Source organism: Corapipo altera, unplaced genomic scaffold (assembly GCF_003945725.1).
Source record: "Corapipo altera isolate COAL_440 unplaced genomic scaffold, ASM394572v1 78, whole genome shotgun sequence".
Classification (NCBI taxonomy): domain Eukaryota; kingdom Metazoa; phylum Chordata; class Aves; order Passeriformes; family Pipridae; genus Corapipo; species Corapipo altera.
In genome coordinates, this window is record NW_020884904.1 from 2,143,232 (window position 1) to 2,156,509 (window position 13,278).

The window sequence follows — 13,278 nt, forward strand, 5'->3', positions numbered from 1 at the left end:
AATAATTCTTATTTTGTTGTTCTTACTGCATAGCCATGCTGAACTAATTTTAATGTGACTGGTTAAATTGTCCTATCACAACGCACATGTTCTAGAGGGATATAATTGTCTTGTGGACAAATGTTTGAAAGAAGATTCTTGATGCATGCAGCCCTCCATTTACCAGAGTTGTGCTTGAAATAGAACGCCAGGAGTTTCTCTAAATTTCTGGTAACCATGACAACTGCTACTTTAGTGTTATTAGCCTAATGTGATTGAACAGAGTAGGTTGCTAATGGTAATTTTTTAGCTGCGTCGGACTGATACTCGTTATTGTCGTTCCAAATAGTATTTGGAATTAACGTTTTAAAATCAACCATAATACTGAAATACACTCTATGCCTTCTTTGGATTTGTTTGGTGAGAGCCTCCCTGTGTGGAGGGGCAGGGAAGGGGTCTGGTCTGAGGCCCCTGGATGAGTCCGGAGCAGAGCTGTCACTGAAACTCATACGTCGCTGGTTGCCACGCAACCGTTCAGTTCTCAGAGCCTAATGGATCTCAGATTTTGATCTGTACAATTTCCTCTCTTTCCCCCCCCCCTTCAGCATATTTTATGCACATATACATGTGCCCTTTCTCTGTAGCTGTTCTTTTGTTCATTCCGATACTTATAGAATTTTATTCCTCGTAAAACTTGACATAAAGAAGATGACAGACATGCTTGTGAAAATGCACAAGTGCTCTGCATTCTGTGAGTGATCTGGGGTGAGGTTAATTCTGATATGTTTAAATAAAAAAGAGTAGGTAATTTGTATTGTCATAATTTGATACGAAAACCAATGTAGGCAGGAAAATGCATTTTTTAAAAACTACACACATATTGGTAAATAAGTGAATTTGAGCTGGAAGTAAAGATGATGAATGAGTCTGAATGGAAAAAAAGAAAATATGAACTCAATTTAGGTATGTACCCTCCTTGAAAACGAACCCATTTGAAAAGTTTAAAGAAATTACACACAATGGGAGCCTAATTCTATTCTCTTGTGTCATATGTAGTTATCTTTTAAAGTATGGTGGTGCCAAAAGGGAACCAAACGACATTTGCAGCTTTGCTCTTGTCTGCACAAGTTGCCAGCAATGGAAAATCTTGTCCAGTATGATATAAATTGAAAATATGTAAGATGTAAATGAAAGCAGGTAGGATAACCAATAGAAATAATTGCCTTTAAATGGATGGAAGACACATCAGAAGCAGAAAATTTGTTTGAACATTTCAGTTTATGCATGGATTTATAGCAAGGAAACAGTGTATTGGGGGCTGGTTTTGTCATCTGGAACATTTTTGGAATATAATTTGTCACTAATTTCTTGAATAGCATGTTTTACATATATCTCAACCTTAGATTAATTGATGGAGAAGAAAAAAATGCCACTAGTATTTAAGGAAACAACTTTTTTGACCTATTTTCAGTGAATTTTCATTGCCATTCAATATATTTTCCAAAATCACTCTGTTGCTCTGTATCTGATAGGTGCCGTATCTTACCTTATTTGCTAAAGCTTCATTTTTATTTTCTTTGTACACTGTTATGGCTGAGGGTAACAAATATCGCTGTGCCTGAGCTAGACAGCTAAAAGATAGATTGGCTGTAACTTCGTTTGCTGGACCATTTCATATCTATGCATTTTGGCTGCAAGCAAATCACTAAAATAACAGGCTTTGTAGGTTCTTTACAGGGTAATACTGAAAATTATCTCAGCATATTTAAACCTGTTAACTAGTTCATAGTCTGTTTGAAGCCCAATTTTCAAAACTTGGATGAAATTTCAATTATGACATCAAACAAAACTGCGTTAGCTTTACAAAGGTGTGCAGGAGACTAGAATTTTGTTAGTGATTTTATCATTGTACCCATGCAAATTTGTACACCTAACTTCCATATAAGTGATGCATCCACTAAGTAATAGTACCCAGTTTGGTACTTTTTCTGTCAATGCACTTACTCCATGTGCCATGAGCAGGTGTGTTCTTCAAGGACCTGGGTCTGTAATGGTCTTAATATCTTTTGGAAAAATGTCAGTGCTAGTATTTAGGAATTGTAATGTAATCATAAGTACAGGGACCTCCCAGCCAGTTTGACCCTTGACTTTACTTGAGCAGGGGGTTGGACAGGATGGACAGGGGTCCATTCCAATCTCACCCATCCTGTGATTCTCTATTATTTCCCAATAAATTGCCCTGACACCTGACTTGCAGACTCTGTGAGGGTGCCTTTATTCCTTCAGCCAAAGGGGCACTTCTAAAAAGGAAACAATAAATATTAGCTTGCAAAAGAAAGAGAAAAGCGATCAGAAGAGTTTCTATGACATTATAATCTAGAAGATTGGACATAGCTATAAAGAGTGAAGTTTAGGGTTTAAAATGCACGACCATCCGTTCGGAACAGGTGCTGCAATACAGGTCCTTCCTCCAAGGGATTTGCCCCAAACACAAGGCTGGAGAAACTTACTTGGTCTCCCTCCAACTTGCTGTACATTTAATTGCTCCACAGAAAGTGGAATGACCCTGAAAAGGGAGACTGAAAATAATCACACCAAGCTGGCAAGTAGTTAGTTCTCTGGGGAGATCAGAGAAGATTTATTTCATGTTCCTTCTGTCCTGGTTGAAGGTTTTAACTCCTGAACTACTGTCTAAAAGAGAAAACCAGTGCTACCTTGCACTAATTGTCTTCTGGAGGAAAAGGCAGCTCCCTCTGCCTCTTGTAGTGCTATATTTTCATAAAAAATGAAAATTTTTTATAAAAATGTAAGAACTCAGGTTCTTATCTCTTGGAAAGTACCTGTGCCTCTGATTAATTCAGAGGGCCCACATGGAGATTTGGGTTTCATGGAGAAAGCTTCTCCTTCCTTGTCTTTCCTGCTTCTGAGCAACTCTGTGCTTCACAGGTTATGTATCACTCTGCCAAAAATTGCAATATTTAGATTTTTATTTAGGTTTCCTTCGTGAATTCTATTGATATGTCCTTAGAAAATTTTGATTGCCAGCAAAACTCACCAAAACCAGTAAGTAATGACTGCAGCTACTTTTAAAGGTCAGGTATAGAAGATATCCAAATGTAAGCCTTTATGAGAATCTGATTTTCAAAAGCAGTGAAATTTTATGACAAGTCGTCTTTAATGAATTAGTGCTCACTTTAAAGAAAAAAAAAAAGGGGTGGTCCTGGTGATAATTGATAATAAATGATACAATGACACTTCCACAAGCTGTTGATACATTTGATCTACTGTCCAGTGGCAATCAAATCAAAACAAAAAAAAAAAGAAACCAAAAGTAACATGCTGTCAGCTCTCCTGAAAGCTTTAAAAAAACCTTTTCAGTCTGATGCTTAAAGCTGAGAGTTCTCTTACCGGTGAATAGAGGATTAACACACTAGTAGAAATACAAACTCATTTTGGAAACAAAGTTTTGATTTGTTATGCTGCCAAAAGATCAAGCCACAAGTGGGAATTAGTAAATCCACACACCATTTTAATTGTTTCTCTCTTGTACTGATGCCATGGAACAAAAAGCTGTGAATCTCTGTGAAGAGATTTCATATTTGTTTCTGAAAGATGTATGAACCAGGTTATTAAAAAATAGAGTGTACACCTGTTAAGTAACTTGTTTCTTTCTCAAGGCTGTGATTTTTGTTTTACATGTCTATATAATTCTTTCACATGGTGACAGAGAGAAAAGTACCTAAAATATTAAATAGCTTCTTTAATGTGATTTCCATCAATTTCACACTAATGACTGAAATGAGAAAATTGGTGGAGCAGCTGAATTTTGAACATTATGTGTATCTCAGTGGGTTTGGCTGCCACGTGTCCTGTGCACTGACTTTTTTCAGAACCTTTGAAAGCATGCATGTGAATTCGTTATCTTGATTGAACTCTTAAGTTTTGTACACCATCCAACCCATGGAGAGGAATGCTTGTGTGGTTCTTTTCTGTATTTATTGGCTGTACAAATTAAAATAAAAAATAAAAAAATTCTGTGCTTTCTCTTGGAACTGAAGAATGAATTTAGTGAGAAATCATATTCCAGCATGATGTAAAAAAATTCTAAGTCCATCCATGCTTTCTGTATGCTAAACACTGACCTGCAGTAATCCTTTCAAAAGCTTACAGGAGTTCCTGGATGTAGTAAACTCTGGCATCTTGAGAGAAGATGGCCACTTCAGTGCTGTGGGGATGCAAAGAAGAGCATTAACATCAATCATTTTCATCTATGGTCTATCTGAAATGCTACCTGCGTCAGCCTGTGGCCTAATTTCATCCTAGTAAATAGTTTCAGGTCCGCAAAAAAGGTAGAATTAATTGTTGTTCAGAAACTTTGCATTAAACTACTAAAATTTTCAGAGAAAAGTAGCTAATTACTTTTACTTAACTAACTTGTGGCTTTATTAAAAAAGCAAATATTTTGCTGACAGTTCAAAAAGGTAAAAAAAATTTGAATCCTTTTTGAAATGGAGAAGGTGGGGGAAAAAAACAAACAGAAAAACACTAAGGAACTTTAAATTTGTTGGCAGCACTTCAATACTGCTGTTTGCATAAGTAAGTTGGAATGTGGCTGAAATATCTATTTTTTTGAAAAAGGAAAGAAAAATCTACCAGGTTATGAGAGTATCCCTCTTCCTGATTAAACTCCTTGACTGACCTTATGGATAAGTTTTCCATTGTTGTACTTATTTTTCTGGTTATGCCATCAATCTTAGCTTTTGCAGCAGAATTTTCTTTGGAGCTGTATTTTTTATATGTTATTCATAGAGTGGCCTGGCTTGGAAGGGACCTTAAAGATCATCTAGTTCAACCCCCCTGCCATGGCCAGGGACACCTTCCACTGGACCAGGTTGCTCAGAACTCTATCCAACCTGGCCTTGAACAGTTCCAGGGATGGAGCATCCACAGCTTCTCTGGGCAACATTTTATTACTTAATTGAGAAAGTATCTTCTGATTTTGACTGAGATAGACGGTAGATTTTGTAGCAAACATAATTGATATGGCTATTGCAAAGATCCTTTTTGAAGTGAGAGGCTAACTTTGTTTATTCCTGTCTGCACTGTCCAGAAAGACATTGTAAGCAACTGCTGTTGAAAACTGCCTTCAAACAAAGAGTTCACACCTGGTTTGCAGTGTTGTGGGCCTTGGGTGGAAAGATGAGCTCACACAAGGCCTTGGTTTGTGCAGACAGATTCAGGAGATTGTTTCCAGGGTTTTCTTCTTTTGCATAGTGATTCATCTGGTTCTTGCCTGTATGTGCTCAGAACAAGCATGAGGACCTTGTGATCCGTGCCTTCAAAAGCTCTCTTAGTGTTCTTATGACAGGGGATGGATTTCTCTGAAACAGTCTGTGTTTGCGTGGTGACTTCCAGCAGTTTACATCTTTTCTTTGACCTTTTTCTTCAGGTGCAGAAACCTTACATTTCCTGACAGTCTTCCTGAGGTCAGCATTGTGTTCATATTTGTTAATGAAGCTCTCTCAGTGATCCTGCGCTCCATCCATTCAGCCATTGACCGGACCCCTGCTCACCTGCTCAAGGAGATCATTTTAGTTGATGATAACAGTAACAACGGTAAGAGGATTTGCTTCTTCTCCCTCCCCACCCCAGTGTTGGATCATACAATGGATAACCCACTGGCATTTCAGTTGTTATCAGTGTATTTTCTCCCTCCTTCATCCCACAGTCTTGCTGGGATGTCTTCAAATATGCTCAAGTGGGGCGTGTTAAAAAGTGCGTACAAAGATAGAATAACTGTATGCTTATGGTGTCTGGTAGGCAGAATTTTGAATGTAACAGTAGATTAGAGACCTAAGACCTGAGAAGTTTTACTCCTAGTGCTTCACAGTGTCCTCAAGATCATCTGGTTTCTGTGCTTTTCCTGTTTCTGTTGTATGATTTCATGTGTGTACTCACTTTCTCTTTTGTATAAAACATCTTTCTGTGTTTCTTAGACGTCTCCTTTAGATTTTCAGTTTTCTTTTCCTCATTAGCAGCATTTACCTTGCTGCTTTTCTACTGTCTGTACTGAGGTTTTGCTGTCCGTGATCTGAAGGATTACAGTGCCCATGTCTGATGGTTTGGTACTTACTTGTCAGTGAGATCATGCTGGGCACTGTTTACTAGTCTTATTTTCTGGCAACTTTAGTGATGAAATTTTAATAAGCACAGGATGCTGAACTTAAAGAAAAATTCTGCTGTGCTGGGAGGTTAATTTTAAACTGCTAAAACACAAGGAGAATCTGAATTTATCCCTTTGAATGAAAATGCTGAACAAAGGGCTTCTCTTATCCTTGCCATCATTACTGCTGCTATCTAGCTATATCCCTGTAGCTAGATCCTGTGAGTTGCTGCTGATATAAATGTATCTCAGATTTGTACAAAGAAACTTTTTGGGAAAAAGTTAAATAAATTCCTCACCCCAGGCTATGCACATCAGCTTCTTCTCTTCTGCTGACTATCAGTGAAGGAAAAAGTATAATCCTGACTCTTTAAAGTGCACACAAAACTCCACAACTTTGTGTAGACTTATGCCAAATCTAATTCCAGTGAACATCAGTCCCAGTGAACAATACTATGTTTAGAGTTACCTAAGGCTGACCAGGCTTTTCATGAGACACCTGCTCATACAACACTGTGGGTAACCTGGCATGCAGAATTTGAGTTGCTGTTCTTTATGACACAGTTTATGATCTAGCAATGTGATGCAGTAAATGAAAAATTACGTGAAACAGTAAAAAAAAAACCCAAAAACAACATGTGCACAGTGATTCAGAAACCGTGAACTAAGGTAGAATTTTGATTTTCTACAGCATGTAGTTCAGTCACTTGACATGTCATTTCACTGCTGCACTCTTGGCAGCCTTAACTTTTGTCCTCTCCCTTATGCAAATGCAAGGCAGTTTGATAGGAAAGAAAACAATATTGAAATACAGCTTTGACTGGTTGACGTGGACTCTGCAATTTGCTTGTGGAAATTCATTCCTGCATCTTTCAAACAAGAACTCAGTGGCTGAATCTGAATGGCTGTTGGTGCTGCAGGGCCTGAGGTCACTGAACATAGAGGAACTGTCCATAAGGCAGATGTAGAAGAAGAAAAACAATCTGGTTGGAAAAAAGTGGTTTCTAGAGTTTGAGTCTGATTTTCTATAATTTACAGGCAGCTATTCCAGTGGGCACATTGCAGAGCTATATCACAAACCTCAGTGTTTCTGAGAGCCTGTCGTCACTGTGATGAGCTCACTAACAAATACACTTTGCACTGCGTTCTGTGGACTTGTCAAAATTATTCTTTTTCATTATTTTTTACCTCAAATAGGTTAGAAGTCACAGGAACTACTTAATCTTCCAGGAAAACTTGTTCAGTCACATTTTTTGTTAGTACCAGTATTGGTACTGTAGAGTATCATACTTTTATTCCAGCTTGCCTTTCTTACCCTCCAGTGCCTTAAATCCTCAGGTTCCTGGCTCGAAACAGGGAAACAGAAATTGAGAGGAAGGTAGCCTTTCCTTTGGCTGTCTAGGCTTCGTGTTACATGTAATTTTATACAAAATCACACTGTGCAGAGTCATAGTTAGTCTCCTAGAAAAATTCAACTCTCTCCAGGATTTTATGCTACTCCTCTAACCCTTTCTCTGGCATCTCTTCCCTGTAGTAGTAAATTAGATTTCTTACAGTCATCTTTATCCCATAATGTATGCTGAAGACCTGGTAATAGGCATCCATTGAGAGCGAATGAATCTTTGGTAGGATTGGGAGCGATTGCAAAGGTGATTTATGGGCTTTTCTATTATTAGTTTAAATCTTGAAATATTTATTTCACAATTTCCTTTTGCTTTTACAGTATTCTATTTTTTTTTCTCCCTCCAAGCATTGCTGAAACGAATCCTTTATATTTAGTGTCATTCTATGTTTTTGTTAGCAGCTCTTTAGCTTGCAAGTGTTGCTGCTCGTAGGACAAGTGGGTTACTCTGAGTTTCCCTGTGATGTTACCTGAGGGGGCAAATACTTGCTTTGTGCTTGCAGCTGGCTCCAACCCCTGCCTCTTGCAGGGACCTGTCAGAATCCTAATTACAAGTGGTATGTTTACTTTCAGGCTTTTGCCAGGGATGGCAACTTCTATAACTCTGTGTAAGATTTCTTACTGCGCTGCCACAGCCGTGGATTTCACAGGCAGGAAACATCACACTGTGGGAAATGACTAGAAGGAAAAAGTGAGACCAGAGACCAGGCAGAGTGAAAACGAGCACATTTTAATTTTGAGTCTCTTATGCTGCTGGTTGGATTCACATAGCAGAGTGGTTTAAAATAAAGGCAGACACAGTGACTGGCACTAGAGGAGAGCACCAGAATTTCCTACTTCTGAGGGAATGTGACATACTGGTACAGTGGTATAAATTCTTGCTGTGGGCCAAATTCTGAATCTATCAATGAACACCTGGATTCATCCCTAATTTCTGTATATCTGTGTTTTGGAAAAGAGCAGTGGAAGAACTTGTTGTTTTTTAAAATTCCAGAAGGCTGATTTCAGAAACAATAAATTCAAGTGTGCAGCCAAAGTCCGTATCTTTGTCTTGAAAAATACATGCTAGAGTATTTTATTTCATGTACTTCAAGGTATGTCAAGCAAATTCTCTATGACTTTCTCGAAACCTCACTGTACTTTTTCAAGTTCCCAATTATGTTTCAGGAGACCACAATTAATCTCTTTGTGAAGTTTGCCTTTTTTAAATTTAATGTTCGAAGTTAGGAAATGGTGAAGATTACAGTGAGTGCCATTTAAAGGTAGAAAATAGATTTTGCAGGTCCTAAAATATTTATCCTTTACCTAATAGATCCATTTGCATGGCTTAATGCATGCATTTCACCATACCACCTTTTCTGGTGTAATACTGATAAGCATTACAGTGAATTGTTTCATATATGCTGTTAGGTACAATAGCATTACAATTTAATTTAACTGAGGGATAAAAAAGGTACATTTCAGTGTGGACTGTGGGAACAAATTTTCTTAAAAAAACGAGCCAAGTGTCAGTGTTTTTTGTTTGTCTCATTTGGGTCTTAGTCGCACTGATGACTAAGCAACTCGGATTTCAGCTGTTTTACTGTGGTTTTAAGTGCTGTCTGTTGGGTCAGAATCTTTCCCATTCTCCTCAGGAGCACTGTTTGGTTTTTAGTGATCATGTACTCCTAAGTTTATGATTTGCCAATAAAATAATTAGACCTCAGAAGCATGTTTAGGAGAAACATTGCCTGAGCTGCAGACTACTGGCGTAGTGATTTATTTGCTCCCTGGCTTCTTGCATCCTGCCCTCTGGGGACAGGGTGGTGACCTTCTGTGCCATTGGAGCCCTGTCTGGGCTTTTTTTGCTGGCATTGAGCCCTGCTGCGTTATGAAACACCTCTTGAAGGTATTTTAAGATGATTTTGAAATCTCTCTGAAAAAGCTCATTGTGAGCCATGATGGGTTCAACTTCATGGTGAGGCAATAGGCATTAACGTGTCCAGAATATGCCTTGCAGAATTTTACACTAGTGCAATAATTATCATCCTCTCTGCCTTTTTTTTTTCATATTAGAGTTAATAATGTTGCAGTAGAGGCTCACATTTTGCAAGTTTTCTTCCTTTTTTTTTAATTACTTATGAATGAAATATTCTAACATGTTAGATGCAGCAATTCTAATTTAGTCCTGAGATTTCCATGAATAGAGCTGTTGAAATGCAGTAATAATGCTGGATATCACAGGATACTACTTTTATGACTGGCAGTGTTGGAGAGAATTGGATCAGTGGTGGAAAGTGGGTCAGATGAAACTATTATCACCTGAGAGAGATTTGCAACAGTGTCCTCAAAACACTGAATAAAAAGAAACTTTTCAAAAAGCATCCAGAGCTTTTCATTAAAAAGCTATATTTCTTCTTTGGTAATTTTTAAGGGATATTTGGAAATAGAAGATTGTCTGATTTATTTTTTTTTTTCTTTACAAAAGCAGTGATGAATAAACCTCAAAAATACTGTTCAAATGCACTCTAGATTTCATATCACAGCATAATTTGAAGGTGGCTTACTTGCAGACCAGCCAACTATGAAAAACCATCTCCTAGGCAAACTTTAGGTCTTGCTGTCTTTCTGTTTGGCTTCTTGTTCTTCCATTACCTGAATGCCAGAGAAATTCCAAGACAAATAAAAACGTTTGAAAACAAGGAAATAGCCAAACTTTATGCAAACCTACATTCACTTTTGGACCATGGTTTATATGCTGTGAAGGCTTTACTTTATCTGCCTGGACTCATTCTTCCCATTAGTTAAAGGTCTTCATGCTGAAATCATTATTGCACAGCCTTTACACAAGCAGGTTTTCAGTAGTGTTGTCAGGGATTGACGAGAAAAGAGGGCTGTGCAATTCTGGTTAGGAATCAGATGCTAAAAAGCATATATTTATGTATAGACCAGGAAATCTGTCTTCATTGTAGATTTGAGAACAATGTTAGCTATTGTAACAAACTGTGCATTTTACTTGCGTAGTAACATTTAGGACTGCAACTTGAATTAATGAAGACAACTCTTTGAGCATATGTTTGCCACTGCACGTTCTGTGCTGCTGCTGGGACTGCAGTGAGGTGTGCCAGCTACTGGAAATACGTAAGGAGAAAATAACCACAGGCAAAACATCGTCCGCTGGCCATCTGTTCCAGCCGTCAGCAGGAGTTAGCAGAGGGAGGAATGTTGGTCTTGTTCTGAGGTGCGAGAGAGCGACCTGGCCTCGCAGTTCAAAACTGTTACAGAAAGAAACATGAACCACTAATGTAAACAGACCGTGGGATTTTTATGAGGACACTGCATCCTGAAGATGACATCCTAGAGGGGCTGCAGGCTGTTCTCTCCTCTTGTCAGTCCTTGTGGCAGTGTATTAGATCCCTGCTCTAAAGAGGAGAGGTTGTGGAGTGGGATATCAAAATGAAGTGATCAACAGAGCAGAAAAGAGAAGGACACCGCTGATGAAGAAGGCCATCTGTCCCAATTACTCTTGCCTCTCTTCTGTTTTGATTTATCACTCTTCACATCTTTTTCTCCTGCTGTCTTTGTTCCTTCTTATTTTTCTCATCCATGCATGGTCTAGCTCCTTGGTCTTATTTCTCTCAGTCCACTTTCCCTTTCCTCATTCCAGCCTGGCAGTCTGCCCTTTTCAAATGTTCACTTCCTCACTCCCATTCCATACACCTCACCCTTTACGTGAGCTTGTGTCTTTCAGTTGAGGTCTCCATTTCACATGTTCTCAAATTCCAATGTACCTGTTCCTCTTATCATCTTTTCCATCCCAGTATTTGTTGTACTTTTTCACAAACTACATTTCTTTGTTTTATCCATTTCATCATTCAGCTTCCCCTTGCTTTTAGCCACAGTAATTAAACTGCTGCCTGACTCATCCCTCCACGCCTCCCTCCTCCACACCTCAGCAGTATTTTGTTTTTTCCTTTGTGGCATATTTTTATCATTCTCCCGTTTTCCACCTTTTTCTCTCTGATGCCTCCTTTTCGGACATGTTTTTCTTTTACTTTTTGCTTTCATTTAAGAATTATTATGTAGTACACTTTTCGACCACCTTTGCTGACTCTCCCATGTCTGAACTCTGTAATCAATCAGACTCCAATGCTGACTCTCATTCCATCACAAGTGGGGGCAGGGATAACATCCCTTGCTGGAGGCAAGGCTCTGATTTTTGTAGCATTGTAATTATAGTTGTAAGAAAGCTGCTTGATAACCAGCATGCAGTTTTATAATGGGAACTATCACATCCTCCATTCTGTATAACTCCTGTGGAAGGTCCTTAGCCTTCATTTTCTGGACAGTTAGGAAAGTTCCAGTGCTGTGAGGGCGAGGTGGGACTGCAGGAACACTGCAGCTGAGTGTGGCTCTTCCAGTTCATCTCAGAGAAATCACACATCTGTTGCACCATTTGCCTTTGTGGAAGCACGTGCTCAGAAGGTGTTGGCAGAGACAAAGTGGCCTTTCAAAGGAACAGTTATTTTAATCTTCTGCAATATAGCATAGTTCAGTCTGTTTGTATGGCTGGAAAAGAAACATTTCAGTGTGTGTGCAAGCTGATAGCATAACCTCTGTCCACATCAGGGGCAGCTGTGGGAACAGAGCTTTTATTTCAGTCTCCTGACACCAGACTTTCTGATTCAAGCATTCAGATAATACTGTGAACTGAATATTGCCTAGCCAGGAGTGGTTTAAAGTTAATGGATGGTCATCTTATCTTTAATTCTCCTGGGGATGGTCAGGAGTTGGACTCGAGGATCTTAGTGTGTCCCTTCCAACTTGGCATATTCTGTGATTCCATCTGTGACATATTTTAACTCATTCAGGGCTAATACACTTGCAGAATTGCAGTCTGGTAAATACCCCCTTTTTCTCTGTCAGATTCAGAACTGCAAGTCCAAGAGGACTGGCTTTTTTAAATTGTGATTTTGTATTAGCTTGAATCCAAGTGCACCAATTCATACTGTGTTTCTATTTTGCACAGGCTGTGTACTCTAACTAACAAGTAGTGCAGTGCACAGCCAGTCTGTTTGTGTTCTGCAGCCTCATATCTGTTTTGCCATCCTCTAATGACACTGTCCTTGGTATGGGCACACTCACATATGATCTCATGTTACTGGTCATAGCAAAGCCCAGCACAGCTGAAGTTTCTGGGTGATGACAAATAGCTTGAATTTGGCACTTTGGGATATTTTGGAAAAGTGATTTGGGTCACCTTATAGAAAATGGCATCACCTGTGACAGGTGTGATTCAGAAACCATATGTGGCCCACACTTAGAGTGTCATCATATTCAGTAAGAACAGGCTTGTTTTCAGCTACTCTGGTAGCAATGAGGAATTCACCCTATGTGCTTTTGAAGTCCTGTGGGCTGATGGCATCCTGACTGTGACAATGCCAGTGTATAAATAGAGCCCTGGTCCACTTCTCAGTACCATCACTGTACTTTTAGTCTTAAAATTAATCACTAGAGATCTCTGAGAAATTCCTTGATTGAAAAACCTCTTTTTTTTTTATCCCCCAGTTTTTACCTTTCTCACATCTGTGGGATTATTTTGCCTTCAAAAGCACTTGAACGGTTTCTGTTGATAATGTTCTCAAACACGCCACTAAATTTAAGTAGCAACCACGTGTATAGATTTGATGCAGTGATGAGCATTCATATAGAATTTGTGAGCAAAGTGCCAATATCTGTTGATGTCAGAAGGAAA

At 38.9% G+C, this 13,278-nt stretch overlaps 1 protein-coding gene across 3 annotated transcripts in view; it reads left to right on the forward strand.

The window, feature by feature from the left end:
• The window catches only part of GALNT18 (polypeptide N-acetylgalactosaminyltransferase 18), a 228,733-nt gene that overhangs the window by 111,419 nt on the left and 104,036 nt on the right, over positions 1–13,278 (forward strand). For all 3 annotated transcript variants that reach the window (XM_027651167.1, XM_027651166.1, XM_027651168.1), the window contains exon 4: positions 5,429–5,595. In XM_027651167.1, coding sequence (XP_027506968.1) covers positions 5,429–5,595 — 167 coding nt within the window. The remainder of the gene's footprint in view (positions 1–5,428; positions 5,596–13,278) is intronic.